Source organism: Aplidium turbinatum, chromosome 16 (genome assembly GCF_918807975.1).
Source record: "Aplidium turbinatum chromosome 16, kaAplTurb1.1, whole genome shotgun sequence".
Taxonomy (NCBI): domain Eukaryota; kingdom Metazoa; phylum Chordata; class Ascidiacea; order Aplousobranchia; family Polyclinidae; genus Aplidium; species Aplidium turbinatum.
The window spans coordinates 16,062,112-16,080,866 of record NC_137487.1 but is presented as its reverse complement, the minus strand read 5'-3'; the positions used below and the strand labels follow the sequence as shown (position 1 = coordinate 16,080,866).

Here is an 18,755-nt window from a genome sequence, read left to right as displayed (position 1 = left end):
CAGAAGAATGATCAGGCACCTATTTGCCTATGTCTGTTTTCTGTTTCAAATTAAACTAAGCTACGTCTAGGCCTAATCAATACCTTACCTGTATAGTTACTGAAAAAAATAGCCTACCTCATCCAATTGATATTTTAATACATTATATAGGCTAGGCTACTACACCGGTTCTTTGGTAACCCTACTAGAACTAGCGATCAATAAAAAGTTGAAATAGTATTAACACTGTATGATAGCATTTATGCAAGTTGCACATATTAGGCCTAAGCCATATTTTGATGCAAAGAATTAAAAAAATTTAAATCCCATGGCTTACTCTTTTGTATATGCATTTGCTTCTGGGCTGCATTAAAATTAATTTAACTTAGCAAGCGTTGTCGTAGCCTGAACTAGACTCGGCTGCTTAATTTTTTATCCAACGACCTTAAAATTTTTACAAATTTGACACAAAGTTTGTCATCTGGCAACATTGATTCAGGAGGTTTGCAGATGATGCTGTCTCTTCATGTAATGCTTCAATATACAAAACAACTTATTCACGCGTAAATTCAATTTCTTTTAATAAATCATAAAATATCAAAATTTGTGTCCTCCAAGACGCCTTATATTCTCAATACTATCACAAAATCGGCAACGTGTCGGATCAACAAAATTGTCGAATTGTAGGCTACTACCGTACTGTTTTTGAAGGAAAAAAAATGTCACATATGTCAGTTAGGCTATGTCAATTTACCGTGGATCATACTGCACGCATGGAAAAGTACGGTAGCCTACCATAGATTGCATTACATCTAGTAAGGATGGTCCCATACTTGATTCAAGTGTAGGATATGAGAAGATAAGGCTCTCATTGTAGACTACCGGTGCTAAACCATCAGCACTAAGAGTAGGGCGGCCGGTTCCTTTTTCTCGCCTACCTTTCCTTCAGCAATAATCCCTACCCAATTTATTACACCTGAGGTGAGCGGTGTTTTCAACAACCAGCTTAGCCGGGAGTTGACCCAAGTTTGCATTATTGCAAGCTTTAATCACTGGTAGCCTAACAAAAAATGTATTTAAACACCAGTAAATTTGGAATTTCAACGTTAAGTGAGTAAAAATAATAAACGTTTTCTAACATTTCTTATTTAATATTGCTACGTAAGTTATCATGAAGGTGAAAAAGCACCACTGTGCTTGCAACACTATTATTATTTCAATGCAGCGGTATAAACGAAACCTGCGTTGCTATGATTTAGGCCTATTATGCGTTGCAATGAAACCTGCGTTGCTATGATCACCCGAAGCATAGCCAATCAATTTTAAGTTAAATTAAAGGGGGCTTATGTTGTCAATGAAATATTTTGAATGAAATAAATGAAATATTTTGACTGCATCAAGCAAATTACAGGAATAAAAAGCATGCCGGAAACACTAATAAAAACAAAGGACAGAACAAAATGGGGTAACGACTAGAACATCACACAACTAAGGCGAAAGAGCCATGTCCATTTAGTCCTGTCTTTGTCATGAGTTACCGAGGGGGGTGGGGGAACTTATATACCAGTCCCAGGTATACAAGTACCAGTCCCAGGTATACGAATGGTTCAGCACTTCCAGCAACTAATCAAAGTAATAGTAAGAGTCACGCAGCTTGAGTCCTGTCTTTGTCATGAGTTACCAAGGGGGGTGGGGGGACTTGTATACAAGTCCCCCCACCCCCCCTGGTAACTCATGACAAAGACAGGACTCAAGCTGCGTGACTCTTACTATTACTTTGATTAGTTGCTGGAAGTGCTGAACCATTCGTTAAAGTCCTTCAAGAATTTTCATTATCATTTCACTAGTAGAACTATCCGACCATTTAATTGACTGTTTTTCGGTGATGCCCCATTAAACTATTCAATTTAATTCAATTTATTTTTCTTTGTCAGAAAACAACAGCAATGAAAAAATTACAAATAGTGAACGGGAACAAAACTAACAAAAGGAAAAGGTGGCAAAACTACAAAGTTTAAAACGTGCAAGCGATGCAAATTTAAAGGTAACGTACACGAAAGTAAATTAAGCACGGCCACCAAACCTAACAGTTTAAAGTAGATGAATTAGTTGGAAACAGTTGGCTCCACATACCAACTGATTCTTCCAACTAATTTATCTACGTCATTAATCCTTTCCTAGTCTCTTTCCTGGTAAGAGATAGAAAGAAATCGTGACAATAAATATCAAAACTTCTATTATATATCAATTTTAACTTCTTTAATAAGGAGATAGGCCTCTCTACTTTTTTTGAATTGATATTTCTAAGTTGCGTTGGCAATGCAAATAAATTACAAGCCCAGGGGATTGTTAGAAGTAGGCTAATCTTAAAGTATCAAAGAATACCAACATATCCTATTACAAATTTACCGGTAACTGAAACATCACAACGACCTTAACGTTTAGGAGTCAATCTTCCCGTAGATGGGAAAAGAATGATAAATCAGCAATATTTTAAAGCTTACACGGAATGTTCAAAGGAATCTACGCAAAACGACAGATATTACCGCATAGGCTATCTAGCGTAAGCTAGTGTCTACAATACATGCATCAAAATTGACAAATTTGTTATTTTGAAAAAATCTTTTTACCAATATTGCAAAAGGTAACAAAAGTCGAATCAGTTCAGTTTGTGGTTTTATTTCTGACCATCACAATGAAAAACAATAGCCCATATGCCAAACATAACATCCAAGCCTCATCGGCAGTGTTCCTTCAAATGAAAATTACCAGTGCGCAAAAACTTTTTTTCAGTGAGCATTGGTATTTTAAGGTTGCGTTTGCAAAGTTGCTAATGAATTACGAATGAATTGTTAAAAGTAATATTAAAGTAGGCTATCAAAGAGCATCAACAAATTACAAACTTAATTCAAACAATTCTAAATTCGCGCTTTTCCGACGATTAGGCTATAACCTACACACTTTTTACTGCCGTCATCTATTAATTTATTTCTGATGCTTTAGTCATAACAGATTTGACTATCACTCAGTGGCGGAACTAGAAATAAAATTGGTGGCAATAGGGCCGTTAAGATAATTTGGGCCCGATACCAATAAGATCCTCTGGGCCCCAAATCAAAACACTTCTAAGAAATACGCCGTATATTCAAAGCATATGCTGTGGTTTCTTCAAGCTCCTGTGCCTCTGGGAAAGGTTATGGACCCCTAATGATCTCAGTTCCTGGTCCAAATTTACCCCCTTGACTCCGTCAATGCTACTGGGTTGCATCCAGGTCTAGGTCCGTCCAAAAAATATTGTAAGGATGAATAGATAGTACCGTACCTTGAAAAAGTTGAGGTAGGAGGATGAATTTAAGCTGGGATCTGGAGGCAAACCTCCAGAAAAATTTGACAATTTTTGAACTTATTTTGGTAGTTTTTGACTGATCTTTTTTTTATTTAAGACAAACATGTCTAGTTGCATTGTAAGTAGGCCTATAATTCAACAGATCGCCGATACGTTCTGCAGAAGTCAAAATTAATGCTTTGCTTTAAATTTGAAGCTTTGCAAGAGCGCAGAAATTAAATCTGTGCAGATGGCCTCGCGTAACTGCGCAGTTACACGCCTTGGAGGGAACACTGCTCATGGGCAATTTTTCAACAGTTCGACAAACAACAAATACTTCGACGATTGATTGAAAGTAGATTTTCAAAAAGTTTTGCCATGTTGTATCAACTTGCTCTTCTATTGTTGTTTGTCCACCAACGCAGCTCTTCTGTATAACTCGTATTTTAGGATGCTTGGTGGAATTAAATCGATAATTAAGTTCTGAAAAAAAAAAAAACATTTAAAATGTTAGCCTACATGTTCAAGGTAAATGCATGACAAAGTTCAAGTAACAAATTATCGTGTTACATATCGCGATTTTGACATTGTATCCTTTGGATCCGTAACTGGGCTCCTCTCCTGTAACATGTCAGGTTTTTTTTTGCAAGATATTAGACTCTTCGAAAAACACGTATATTGCGGTGACGTATTCTCCATAACTGCAAGGCGTGTGGTGCAAGCAGGGCCTATAAGAGGAGGGTACGGAGGGTACGGCGTACCCTTGAGGGCCCAGGCCTGTATTTGCTGGGGGGCCCAAAATTGTAATTTTATACTTTACGCGCAAAAATGTTGGTTAAAACCATCCTAAACGACTAATTTCAAGCATAAAAGTTGTTATTCTTTAGTCCTGGGGGGCCCGTAATGTAGCAAAAGGGCCCGGAAAAGTAATTGAGTGCATTTCGTGCAAATTAGGGGCCCAAAATGGTGATTTAATGCTTTTTGTAAAAAAATGTTCTGTTAAATGCATCCTAAATTAAATCGTAAAAGTTGATTATTCTCCTGTTCGGGAGGGGGAAGGCATAGGGCAGTGCCGGTCTATGGGGTGTGCAAACCGTGCGATCGCACAGGGCCCCCAAATTAGGGGGCCCGTAATTTACTTAGAAAATGCAGTAATTTTGTCATTTCCAATGGAAAAATAGAACAAGTGACTTCAACAAAGGAATTAGCAACAAGAAAACATAGAGACTCAACGGGTGCAAGCTATTTCGTCCCCTAAACATTTCGTACCCTGAAAAGATCGAGAAAAACAACAACAGAGTCGAAGTCGCTGATCGGAGTTGCCGCAAACATTTCAAAATTTCTCTCGATCTTTTCAGGGGACGAAATAGGTCGAAATTTGATTTTGTTACTCCGATTTCAGGGTACGAAATCGGGGTACCAATTTTTCAGGGGACGAAATAGGTTGCATCCAGACTCAACATAGAGACATAGCTTTATTTCCTAAACATGCCAAAGAAAGCATGATATCTTATCCTTTTGCTATGCCACCGGACTGCACCATTTTACAGTAATATTCATACCCAAATTTTTGTTGAACATGCTCTCAGAATGCCCCAAATTCAAAGTAAGTTAATGTTTTAAAATGTTCTAGTTTTATTGAAGCCTGATACTTATTGCGCACAGATGTCCAGTTTTGCAGTAAAATGTTGTACGGTGTGCAATACGACTAAGCAAACTTCACGCGTTTTGCCAAAGACAAAGGGGGCCCGGAGTGAGAGGGGGGCCAGCAATGACTCTTCGTAGCCCTAGTGAAAGTTTCATTCAGAGGCCCTGGCTGCAAGCGCTAATAAAATTTAATAATAGGATTTTTTCTTAATTAGGCTTTATCAACAATTTTATCTTTAGGCTACTGAAGAGTTATACAAAATAAGTACCGGTAGCCTAGTCTGTGTTACCTGAAATTTAGTATCTTGCAGAAGTAGGCTATAAAAAGAGTTTGTGATTTTATTTGTGTTTTTTTGAAGGTGTCGACAAAAGAAAAGTGTTCTATCATGGTTCTATCTTGGGCCATAGTCAGGAGGGGGGCAAAAGAGGAAATTCCCTCCACCCTCCCGAAATGTTTTTGTGTAGGCTATGCAACTGATTAACGCACTTCTAAGTTATTGAAAATCTGTAGGAAAGTGTATTAAAAGAAGATGTATTTCTTTGATCAATTAAATTGATGTGGCATTTACCCATGCAACACTTACGCTGTTAACAGTAGGCTTGTCACAGGCAGTGATAAGCAATTTTGTTGTTAAAGGTTCTCTTACTGGTCGCTTACTGTAATGTTAAACGCACGGCCGTGTGAGCACCATCTCAGCCTCTCTCCGAAATCTACTAGTGGGTCCTTATGTTTAGTGATTGCTCTTAAAAATAGGAAAGCGTTTAGAGCGGCAAACTCTTTCAATGTGGGAAAAAAATTACATTCATCATTTAGCAAAGAATAAGCAACTTTTAAGATTTTGTTGGAAAAAATAACATAGGCCTAAACTAAAGGAACAAACAATGTAATGCAAGACTTAATGTCCAAATAAATGAAACAAAAAGGGGGTGTGGGGGGCTTGCCCTACAGAAACTTTTGACAAATATAATCTTGTTTTGGTCACTATAGGAATTCTTAAGAGCAATACTTTTTTATCACGATGAACACTTTGTATATAATCGAATTCAAATTAAAATTAGATTGGGGTAGAAGCCTACCCTGTCAAGTTTTTTTTTTTTTATTCACAACCACAGAAAGATTTGACTGACTGACTGACTGATTGAATCTTTATCCTCAGACTGGGAAAGCTTCTTGTAGAGCTTAATCCTGGCAGTCTCGCATACTTGTAGAGGCTTAGTTTGAAACTGTTACCTGAGGTGTCCCCATCCTCACAGGTAATATTTTCCCTCCATAAATTATCTCGATTCACTTTGAAATTTATCAATTTAATTACTATTAATTAACTAGGTTACTTGAGTGAGCAGTGCTTATTTCGAAATATTGCATTATTTTGTTCCACACAAAACACCTTCTTTCACTCCCTTAATCCCCAACTATCCTTGTCCAATATCGCCGAGATGAACAAAATATGGTTGAGCGAGCGAAGCGAGGGAAAATTTTTCCAAAAAAAAAGAATTACAAGCCGAAAAACTCTGCAAGAACTAAATATGAGTGAGCCCCTAGTTAGAGTAGTGCTTCAGTCAAGGGTTTGAGAATCAGTGAATACGGCCTTGCATGATTTAATTAGCTACTAATTATATAGAGCTTCTGTAGTATTTTTTTTATTTTATTTTAAACAGTCATAAAACATTAGACGTAAATCTACTAAAATGAGTGAGCACCCCGGTCGGGGGGGGGGTACAAAAGGCGGTTAACACGGCCCTGGCTAAGCGCTTGTCTCTACGTACGATGTATTACCTCAATCTAAAATGTAGCCTACATTAGGTAAGTACTTTGTGTAATTTATGCGAAAGGTACAGTATTTATTGACATACTGAAGCCTACCATTGAACCACCATTATAGGCCTATTATATACTCTATTGTTACAGCTGTTTTGGTTTTATGCAAGTCTAACTTAAATAAAAATTCCCTCTAGCATCATTTGACAGAGTTTTATTATTAATTTAGGCAGAAAAAGCGCCCATGCCTGATGTCGCAGTGCTCACACCCGCCTCATCGCCCTTGAGATGCAGGACCTATTAATGCTCATTCAGTGAACGTAAAATACAATTTTACTCTTGATATGGAACCGAACTATATGTGGTAGGGTATTAGGGTATCAGATGGCAAAATCAATAGCCTACTGCAGATTTTAAACAATCATCTACTTGGGTCAGTGGTTTTTGGTCCCGAACTTTTTTCTGATTGAAGTGGGTGTTGTGTTCTACTGTAGGTATAACAGCAGTTCTTACATTTTTTTGCTCCATCATCTTTTTACGTTGTAAAGGATATTTTTACCCTGTTTTTTGAATATAATAATAGGCTATTCCAGAAAAACAATTATAAGATTGCATTGGCAATCAGCATGATTTGAGGTGTAATGTGACGCATGACTTAGTTGATCATTGAATTGAATAGGTATTCTACATAAAACATCAGCAAATCACCACTGTTTTTCCCTTTTATCAAATGACACAAATTTAAAAAAAAGTGATGCCAATTTAATTACCTTGATAGTAAATTGAAGGCTCCCAAGTGTACACCTTTCTTTTCCCACTGTTGCAAGCATAGATTTAACATATTCTTTAGGACCTGGCATTGTCTTCCAGGTTGGAAGATTGTTTGTCAATTTTGTTTTGAGGAAATATGGACAGCAACACTAAAGTTTGTGTAAATATAAGCATTACCGAATTTAAATAGTCAAAGAAACTGAAAGTTTAAGCAAATTATTTCAAAACATAATTACGACAAATGGTTAGCCTATATCGTAGAGGTAAAACCAAACTGGGTTATGTCCACTTTTAGTTTTATTGCACTGTCTCGGTTTTTGAGCGTAGTTCTTTCCAGCACTTCAAGTTTGCAAAACAAGGTTGTAAGTATTGTGGCACTAGTTGGTTTGATCCATTTGAGATATCAAAAACATTCAAACAATTTTTTTGCGGTTATCTCAGTTTGATGATTTTGGACATAACTCCATTTGGTTTTACCCCAACGATATATATGCGCCAAAACGAAACCGCCTAAAGTAGGTTATATCATGGATATTTCAAAATTTCAAATTGAACTGACGATTAAGTATTGAGAAGTAGGACACGTGTGCGAATGTCTGACACCGATGAGCATTTGGCACAATAATGTTAGGTCTTCGTACCGCCACGCAGGTAGGCTAAGCCAGGGATGTCCAACCTTTTATTATAGTGGGCGCATTGTCATTTGAAATAATTCAATGGACAGCAGAACCTATCAAATTTCAAGAAAAATGGGTACATAAAGTAACAATTAAAAATCATTAATTTCATCTGTGAAAATAGGAACAAATAACACTCACATAGAAAGAAACAAAAACTTATTTCTACAATACTTTTGACTTTGTTTTCCAGCTAAGATGTTATCAACATTTGCAGTAAAGGACGTTGTCCTGATTCTTGGGATGTTTGCTACCCAGATAGCAAAATCTGTCAAATGACGATTTTGTTGTCTGGGATAAGTGCTTGTCGGTAGTCTGCTTCTTTCTGCAATTTTTTATGGATGAAAATAGCTCGCAACAATATGTGCTGCCCCCACATGCACAATAATTTTCTGGACAAACTAACTAATTTATTAAATTCATTACATGAATGTAATTCTTTATAAAATAAAGCAAAAGTGTGCTCTGTGTGGAAAGTTTTCAAACTTTCTCGACTTTGCAGTTCAATCAGTTCAAGTTGGAATTCGAGTGGCGCTTTATCATACTGAAATGAAACTATAGGTCACTGAATAATTTTAAGTCAATTTTAATCTTTTTTGAAGTCAGAAAATCTGACTGTAAATTTTCCATCCAAGCAAATCTTCAATTCTACAAGCAAACCAGTAATTCACATAACTTAGCATGCTTTTCATAGTTTACAGAACAGTCTTGAGCTCTTTCAGATAGACTACGAAAATATACAATTGCGCCAGCTTTCAGTTGTGCTATGAAAAGTTTTAATTTTGTGGTAAAGCTACTTATTCGCTCGAACATTGAACTACACAACTGACCTTTTCCTTATAAATGCAAATTGAGCTCAGCTAGCATTTATGTGATGTCAACTAAGACAAATAATCAATTCAACCATTCTTCATTTTTTTTCAAGTTCACATTTTATTTCTTTTTCTCCATGAACTGTCTTATTTCGGGTAACAATATTTGAAATCTTTCTGCTCTACTGAGCCATCGGACTTTAGATATAATCGGACTTATAATCCTGTTGCTCCCATACTATACTATTGCTACGCTCCTAAAAATTGATTGGTACATTTTTATAAGACTAAGATTCAAAGTTCAAAATACTACTTGGAGTGAAAATGATTAGCGGGCCGCACAAAACTCTCAGGCGGGCCGCAGGTTGGATATCCCTGACCAGTGGCGTACGCAGGGGAGGGGCCATTGGGCCATGCCCCCCCCCTTAAAAATGTTTTAGTAGTTAACGACGTAGATTAAGGCATTTAATATGTTTTGCATTACTCTGTCAAAGCAATTACTGTAACAATGTTGTTTTATAGACTAAGCCAATACGAAATACATGGCCCAATCCACCTACCCCACCCCAGGTATGCCAATGTAGCATAGTGTTCTGTAAGCCTATTATAGTGATCAGTGAGAAAGAAATGGATAAAGTCTAAACTAAAACCATTACTGGGATATCATGAAGACGTCTGGGATATCAATGGCCAGTGGCATAGCCAAGGGGGGGGGGGGTCGGGCCTTGGGGGTTACCGCGTGTGACGTCACGATATTGAGAATGATGCTTTCAGTCTCTTTATGCTTGGGAATGATGCTTTCAGTCTAAAAAAAACTAGCCTAATTTTAAACAAAACTGCATTAAAAGAGCGAGTTTTGCCAATACCAAACATTCAAACATCTCAGCCAGGAATTAACAACAAGAAAACATAGAGACTTAGCTTTATTTCCGAAAAATGCCGAAGAAAACATGATCTTATCCTTTTGCTATGCCACCTGACAGCACCATTTTACAGGAATATTCGTACCCACATTTTTGTTGAAAATGCTCTCAGAATGCACCAAATTCAAAGTAATTTTTCAAAATTTTATGGGGGAGGCCCCCCAGACCCCCCGCCGCTGGGTGTCGTCTTAAGCGAAAACGCCGTCGGGCTTCGCCCGCCGGTCGTTAAAAACCCCCCTTTCAAAATTCCTGGCTACGCTACTCTCAATGGCCCCCCCCCCCTTGAGAAAATCCTGCGTAGCCTACGCCACTATCCCTGACCTAAGCCTTTGGTAACCACAAGAGGCTATAAACTACAATGTTTTGCAGCTCTTTGCGACGTGTGTGAAGTAACGACAATTCATGAAAATTCATTGTCGTTTGACTGAAAGCTATTCCCGTACGAACGTAAATAAGTCTGGTGTATCACTTGTTTTTTGTATTTGTCAAATTTTGTAAAACAAGATGTCACCTGTATTATGATGCCTTTATCTTCGCATTCGTAACTAAGAGTAAGCGAAAGATGTCTGATAAAAGCTTTGGTGGCTCCATACAGTGCTGCAGTTACCGCTGGATGAAGAGAGCTAGCTGACGACACGTTAATAATGCAACCACACCTTTTGTGTTGCATTCCTGGTAAAATGAGCTGAATCATCTGCAACGCGGTTGTAATAATATTCATTAAATATGAAAAACTTGATGTTTATCATAAAATAGACCAAAACACTAAACAAATTTTAAACAAAACATTTATGCTGTAGTTTATACTTTTGTCAAAATTGTATAGGCGTAATATAGTGGCCTATCGCCCTACCTTGACAGCACTTAGCATATTGACTCTAGTCAATTTGGTTACGACATTTGAAAGATTTCCAGTGTCTATAAAATTGCAAATCGGGGCAGCCATTCCAACATTATTGACTAGAACTCCGATGTCGTAGCCTTTGAGGAACATTTCTATATTTTCGTAAATCGATTCATCTCCGCTAAAGTCGATTTGCAAATGTCTGGTGACGACGCCATGCAGTGAAGCTGTGATAAAATAATCGTAAAAACTGTTTAACAGAGTATTAGCCTTCTTCATATTTATCCTTGGAATGGATAATTCTTATAACACAACACTCGATGCCACAAAAAATACCGATAGGTCCAACGACAATGGTTCTTGTAGTTGAGCAACAAAGTCTAATTACAGCCAAGGCCTATGGGAGGGGGGTACGGCGTACCCTTGAGGGCCCTGGCCTGTGTTTGTTGGGGGCCCAAAATTGTGATTTTATACTTTACGCGCAAAAATGTTTGGTTAAAATCATCCTAAACAACTAAATTAAAGCATAAAAGTTATTATTCTTTAGTCCCATGGGGCCCGTAATGTAGCAAAAGGGCCCGGAAAAGTAATTGAATGCATTGCGAGCAAATTAGGAACCCAAAATGTCCTGTTAAAAGCACCTTAAATGAAATCATAAAAGTTGGTTATTTTCCTGTCTAGGGAGGGGGGGTATAGTGTAGCATAAGCAGTTTTGAGAAAAACCCGGTGTGTTTTATGTTTTTAAAAACTGTTTGAAAAAGGTAGTTTCACGCTTATTTCACTTCAAATAAACTTCGGAGTTGAAGCAGGTGCCGGAGCCAATACATTCGGAGCAAAAGCGGAGCCGGAGTAAAAACAAACTGACTTCGTTCACCTCTGCTAGGCATGTGGTGAATGCAAAAGTTAATGAAGAAAGGTTATTGGTCAGATGATTAATTTGTTTATGTTTTAACAAGATGTTATGTTTGAGCCTTGGTAGAGAGCTTGACTTGTACCAGATACATGTAACACTCAGTAACGTTAACGGATTTAACATTTTTGATCAAACACACAAAAACAAACAAGAAAAAAAAAACTACCAAGCTTAGCCTAAACTAACGTTTTCGACACCACATAGTGTCCTCATCAGAAATAATTATACGCTACATCTAAGAGTAATAAATAAATGAATTTGAAAATTTTACATTAAAGCTGTACAAGCAACACCTCTCAACAGCACCATCAACAACTGACACACGAATTCAATGCAGGATACACAAGTTGGGGAGGGACAGATCACATAATAGGCACAACACAAAACACTAAATACTAGTTTTTTTGCCGCCTGGGCCTGATACTATTATTGCGCACAGATATCAACAGTAAAATGTTGTATGATGTGTAGTACGCCTAAGAAAAAATCAATCGTTTTGCCCAAGACAAAGGGGGCCCGGAATAACTCTTCGTACCCCTAGTGAAAATTTCTCTCAGAGGCCCTGATTACAGCACTTCCATTAAATATTAGATTATCCATACCTAGCAAATGGGTTGGGTTTGGCAATTGATTGAAGTAGTAGGAAATAAACTTCAGATACGAATGATCTTTGTGGAGACTCACTTTAATGTGATGTGATATCGCTTTTATGTAGTGATTCGGTGTCACTTTTATGTGGTGATTTTGAAGCCGCTTTTTTGTGCGGTGTGTGATATAGAAATTAGTTTGACATGGTGGTTTTGAAGCCACTTTTGCCACATTCTTTGTTGCATTGTCAAAATACCAGAGATTGTACTGTAGAATGTAGAACATAGTCAATTCGTCATTTGTTGATTACTTAACATCACCTCTGCTTTCTTTTTAATCTTCCATTTGTATATAAACTGATTGTTCGCGTGTATGCGTATCTACAATGGTTGATTAAATCTTATTTTCGGACCTGGCAAGCTTTTTCGAGAGCTTAATCCGAACAGACTTCCAATACTTCTAGACTTGTAGAGGCTTTGAACAGCTGACACACGCCCGGTCACCAAGATTGGCAGAGTAAGTTTCCTGATTGTTAAAGTATATTGTCGGGGAAGTATTCCATGCAATAGGTGCCGCTGAATGTAGAGCAGTCCTTAACGTGCGTTGCTCAAACGCACACCCCGAGAGTCAAACCAGCGCCGCTTGAGCTTGAAGTTTCTTCGGTCACGAAGTCACGTGTTAATCAACTTAGCTATCGGGGCGGACGGACAAGCCAAACCAATGGAACCAAACCTTGACAAATTAGTACCCTTTCATTCATCTTGTATCATATATGATACATTTTTCAACGTCTTGTTCTGCAGCCCCTTATTATTTTTTATTTGTCAACTAACTTGGTATCATGCCTGAATGAGTGTGGGAATGAAATTCAATCAAGTGTGACGAGTGATTTCCTGCTTAGCAAGAATTACTGGTGGTCAAAGTACAAGGTTGTTGACTTAGGCTATGTGCATTTCAACTTAGCCCTGTATTTCCATCTGTACAGCTTGAAATGTTTCGATTTGTAGTGGGGGGACATTAGAGACTTCGTACCATGTTATTTAGCAGGTATTAGACTAGATTCTCATAAATTATTGGTACTTTTTGACATGTGTATCAAATATGATACAGAATGACTCAATGGTTGTGGAAAATAAAATGAAAGATACTTGTTGCACATCAAAATTTTGCATAAAATGCATGTTTGAGCTAAAATAGAAACTGTTTTCATCACTTCCATTCATTGTATATCTAATGTGTGTATGTAACATGTTTGTTAGGATCATTTTCTGCTATTTGCTTTTTTTTTGGGTAAGCCAAAGGCTTTTTAGCCAATGCTTGGTAAAATTTTGGGGTAGAGCTGCCTGCAGGGGGGGTTCCAAAATGCAAAAAAACATGTTATAATGTCTTGCAGTTTGGTAGTAAATGCAATGTAAGCTTTCTAAGCTATAAATATAAGCTAAAATGTTATCATTTCTTACATATCCTGTGTTTTGTTGTAAGACACAATTTTGTCATTTTGCACCCATGTAGTCATATTGTATCATATATGATACAACCAATTTCTGCCAAAGTAAAAATTTTTGGAATACAAAATGTGGTTAATAATGTTTAGTGTACTCAATTTACCCAGAATTACACAAAAAATAATAAAAAAAGTGAAAAAAAATAATTCATGATTGAAAGGGTTAAAATATCCAGCACAAATATTCTCACTGTTATTTAAACATTGAATGGCACATATCCGTATGTAGGCAAGCTGTAATGTTTTAGTAAAACTTGAAAATATAAATTAGTGCTTATTTGCTGTGCAGCCCTAACAAGCATTACATGTTCCTAACTAGCCCTTGTGGTAAAATTGTTATCCACCTCTGGTCTAACTGAACCATGCAAACCTATAGCCCCTAAAGTTAATTTTTAAAGAAAGTTTTGTTTAGTCTAAAATACGTGTTTCATCACTCCAGCAAAAGCTTGACAATTTATTACAGTTCAATCATAGCTGCAAAAAGCCAAATGTTATAGCCTACTTAGTCGCCTTAAAGAAATTGAAATGTCAATGTTTTTGCCTACCTATTTCTTTCGAGGTTTTCTGCAATCCTTCCTCGTCTATGTCAATCAGAATAATGTTTTGGCCTCTTGATGCAAGCTGAAAAACAATTTCGGTTGACTATAATTTATAAGATTCTTCAATTTAAAATATGTTGTTTTTTGTTGTATTTATACCAAAGGCTGTGCTGTCTTCAAACAAATAAAGCGAAAAGTCTGCGTCTCTTCGATTTTAATACGAAAGGTTGCCAGGTTGGCTGCTCTTTAAAAACCTTTTTATGTATTCGGGAAGCATCGCTTACATGCCCCTGGAGTGGTGAATCAATTGCAAGGCTGTGAAGTCGCAGTCGTGGAATCGGAAGAATTTCGGCATGCCCGAAGTCGGAGTCGTTAAAAAAAAGGCCGACTCCAACTCCGGCTTGATACAAAAATTAAACAATAGAGTTTTTGTTTGCAATCTTTTTTCTAAATATACTTGGTCTTGGTCACAACGGTAAACCATAATCTCTTCGTGGGAAAGTTGTAACATAAAGTTCCCAGATCCGTTCGTCTGTATGCAATGACCGAAAGAAACACTCTTCTGAAAACGTCTATTCAAGATTCGTATTTCTGTAAAAATAGTCCCAAGGCTGTCGAAGAATGGAGGCAACACCGTACCCACTAAAACTTGTCACTACAATACAAATTACTGAGATAAAGACGGAAATTTGGTCTAGTTGGTAAGCACAAACAAAACCGTTTTATTACGCGACCAACTTTTCAAGCAACAATTTTAAGAATGAGAAAATAGATTGCAATATTCCAAACGCACGTAACCATCTTCTGTGACGTAATAATGATAAGCATTATGAAGCTATTCAAGCACCTGTTAAATTTGGCTTACACCATATCTCGTAATTCAAGATTTAACGATGATGTAATGCTTCACAGTTCACAGGTGTGACAAAGGTGATGCAATCTTTGCTTATTTCTAGCAATAGTAGCCTACATTTTACGTAAAACGTCAGGCTCAGTAGACAACGGTTTTATGTGACGTTTGATTTGAAGATTGTCCGTAACAATACTCTCTTGTTCTGTGTAGGCTATTGCACTTTAAACCTTCACCAGAAAATAGAAGTGTTTGTCCTTGTCAGTTTTTGTAAAAGTCATCCTTTCAATTTCAATCGCAACTTTAGTGAAATTTTAAAAAAGTAAAAAAATAAAAAAAACTGGCAGCCTTCAAAAATTTGGCAACACTGAAGCGGGAGTCGGCCAGGTAACAGTGAGGAGTCGGAGTTGTATATTTTTTGCCCAATTTTACAGTCATTAAATTGTCTTTAGGCACAGAAAGATCAAATGCAAATTAATCTCACCTGCAATGCTATCTCCTTTCCTATACCTCCCGCAGCTCCAGTAACAACTGTAAGAAAGTATCGTAAAGTTAAAGCAACTTTAAGAGAAAGTCATTTATTAATCAAAAATTTAAAGTTACGGCATTGATTGTAATGTTGTTTAAAAAGTATGTCGTAATATTTCGTTTCGATAAAAGCAGCTGAGTTTTGTTGTGAATTTGAAGTAGAACAACATAAAAGCAGAACAACACAACGTTTAGCCAATTATATTTGGTTAGTTTTTGTTTTGAATCTTTATCCTCGGACTGACAAAGCCTTGATAGGTTGTTCCTGGCAGTTTCGCATACTTGCAGAGGCTTTTGACACAAGACTGGTTACCGAGATTGGCTGAGTGAAATTTTCCGATTGTTGAAGTGTTGTTGCCGGAGAATTATTCCATTAACTAGGTGCCGCTGAATGGAAAGCAGTCCTGAAATGCGTTGCTCAAGTGCACACCCAGAGAGTCGAACCAGCGCAGCATGATCTTGAGCCGGGCGTGTAACCACAGAGCTAACGGGGCAAACATTAGAAGACTAAGCGTATATTCATACTAAGTGTGCTCAGCACAATATACTTCGAAAATATTTTGAAACATTCAAAGCTCGTTATCTTGATCTCTCTTTGTTATAAAATGTCTGCAAAGAATGTTGTTTCAACCAAAAATAATTTTGAACCAACTTAATGAGTATTAAATAATATGAGATGTTCCACTGGTGCAGATTAAGCTAAACTATCACACGATGTATACAGTGACAATCTGCTTTTATTGTCAATCAGACACGACTGACTTCTTCACGGGGCTAGACCAGGTAGTGACTACCTGCCTAGCATGGAAAAACACAGGGCCATGTTGTTGAAATCAACTAAACATGCAAAATGAAAATTCAACTGCATGTTTAGTTGATTTCAGCAACATGGTCCTGTGTTTTGCCATGCTAGACAAGACAGGTAGTCACTACCTGGTCTAGCCCCTTGAAGAAATCAGTCGTGTCTGATTGACAATAAAAGCAGATTGTCACTGTGTACATTTTGTGATAGTTTAGCTTAATTTGCACCAGTAGAACATCTCATATTATTTCATTTAATGCCTGGTGAACAGCATCATTCAATTTTAATGAGTATTAGTTAAAGACGAACGTTGACTCCCATGGAATGTCGCTTTGTTTTCTAATCTCGCACGACTTTACAAGAGATTTGTAGCCTACCAGAGCAGCTACCATACATAAAGGGTTAGGTCAGTGTGTCCATGTTTTTACTTTGAACCGCACCTGTAAACTTCTGAAAATGTGGTGGCGCACAAGGAGAGCGAAGTAAGCGTGTAATTTTTTGCTAACCAAAATATTTTTAATGTTTAGGAGTTAGACCAGGCAATCTAACTGATATGTTAATGAACGATGATTCAAGGACATCACATGGTGAACAATGATTCAACAACCACGATCCAGGACATGTCAATTGTCAACACTTTCGGCATACCTTCAGAGATGAAAATTGAAGCTCAGCGAAACCAAAACAGTGACGACAGCCTTCCACTTAAACAACCGGGAAGCGAAGCGTGAGCTCAAGATCAACACCAATGGAAAAACCCTGTCCTTCTGCCCAAACCCTAAATATCGATGGGCAGTCCTGCACAGGTAGCTCACTTACAGTTAACGTTTGGAGTCAATGCGCAAAAAGATCTCAACACGCGCAGCTTTGCTAAAACGTCAGGTCGGCTCAGGCTGCTGGGGAGCTAGAGCTTACACCCTGCGCATTGTCACCGTCTCATTCTCTACGAGTATGTGAGCGAGCGAACCCGGCGATTGAAATCGAGACACCCATTTGTACGTGCCGCACAACTCCTGATGACCAATCCATCAGTGCGGCTATCTAGGCGGACTGTCAATGGAGCTCGAAGTGGAAGAAGAACTCCTTAAGACTCCAAAGTTTTATCTCCACCGGCCCCCATCCAACCGGAATGCATTTGCCAATGAAGACCTTGGTGCCACTCAACCACCTGCGTACTGGTGTCGGAGACTATTCCACTCCAACATGCACAAATGGGGATGGCTCCATCCGCGATCTGTGAGTGTGACAAGGAGGAACAAACCGCAGACCACACAATCTGCAACTGCGCCATTTACCATGCGCCAAATGGTGTGCGTGGTCTGCGGAAACTGGATGACGAATCAATTCAGTGGCTGCTCGACACCTGCTCAAACATCTAGAGTCTTCTAGACCGAGTCGCCGCCACTGCCCAAGGGTGGTTAAAAGGCAAACCCCCTCGACCCCTGGATTAGCGAAGAAGGTTCAAACAAAGAAGATTCAACGACATCCTATTTAGTGCAGTGCCGAAGACGTTTAATTTTTCTGAATTTTTTTTTTTTTCTGGCTAAACAACAAACTGATGAATACGTTTGTGTTGCTTAGTTTTATATGCTTTGGGGACAACAGAGTAAAATTTCTAGGAAGTCTGTAGTCTATATCAAGTTTCACAAAAAGTTTGTCAGAAATTGTAAATTTGAAAGCTTGAAGTTTATCAAGCGCATCCCAACAGCACAAAAAAGTGGGTCGATCCAGTAGGCTATTTTGTAGCATAATTTTAAGAAAACAAAATTATTTGTAGGTCACTTACCTGACCACGTTCCATACTTAGAAAAATCAAGATAAGTGGGAAAAATATAAATTCTCAACAATTTGTAAAATTTGTAAATTATTTTCAAACCATAATACAGAGAAAATAATCCTCCAATCCATGCCAGCGTATGACAAAGAAACATATGTTGTTCAAAGAAACCCAACATATTTGAAGACATTACGAAAATTAGACTTTTTAGTAGCTTATCATACACTGAACTGTAAAATAAAAACTGGGTAAAAAAATACCTTTAGACTATAAATCATAGATTATATTCACCGTAAAACTGGGTTAAAGGCCATTTGCAGATTGATCAAACAACCTTAGTGAGTGCGATTATCCACCGAGGCTACATGTAGCGGACGTCGTATAGTTCAGAGTCAGACTATCCACTCACACCTAGCTGTGAGTATTTAGTCTACAGCAACATTCCGAGCGCGGTAGTGCGGTAGGAATGACCAGAGAACAATATCTAGCCTTCTTGATTGCATGCATGTATTTATTG

The 18,755-nt window shown here is 37.8% G+C and overlaps 1 protein-coding gene across 1 annotated transcript; it reads right to left on the bottom strand.

The window, feature by feature from the left end:
• Positions 1-1,954: 1,954 nt before the first annotated feature.
• Positions 1,955-18,329, bottom strand: LOC145785814 (very-long-chain 3-oxoacyl-CoA reductase-like). The gene is made up of 7 exons (XM_082597524.1): positions 18,248-18,329; positions 15,616-15,662; positions 14,288-14,363; positions 10,747-10,964; positions 10,405-10,587; positions 7,481-7,630; positions 1,955-3,787 (listed from the first exon to the last, which is right to left on the bottom strand). Exons 4-7 carry the CDS (start codon positions 10,885-10,887, stop codon positions 3,704-3,706), a joined length of 558 nt encoding a protein of 185 aa, XP_082453650.1. The 5' UTR covers positions 10,888-10,964; positions 14,288-14,363; positions 15,616-15,662; positions 18,248-18,329; the 3' UTR covers positions 1,955-3,703.
• Between the last annotated feature and the right edge of the window lie 426 nt (positions 18,330-18,755).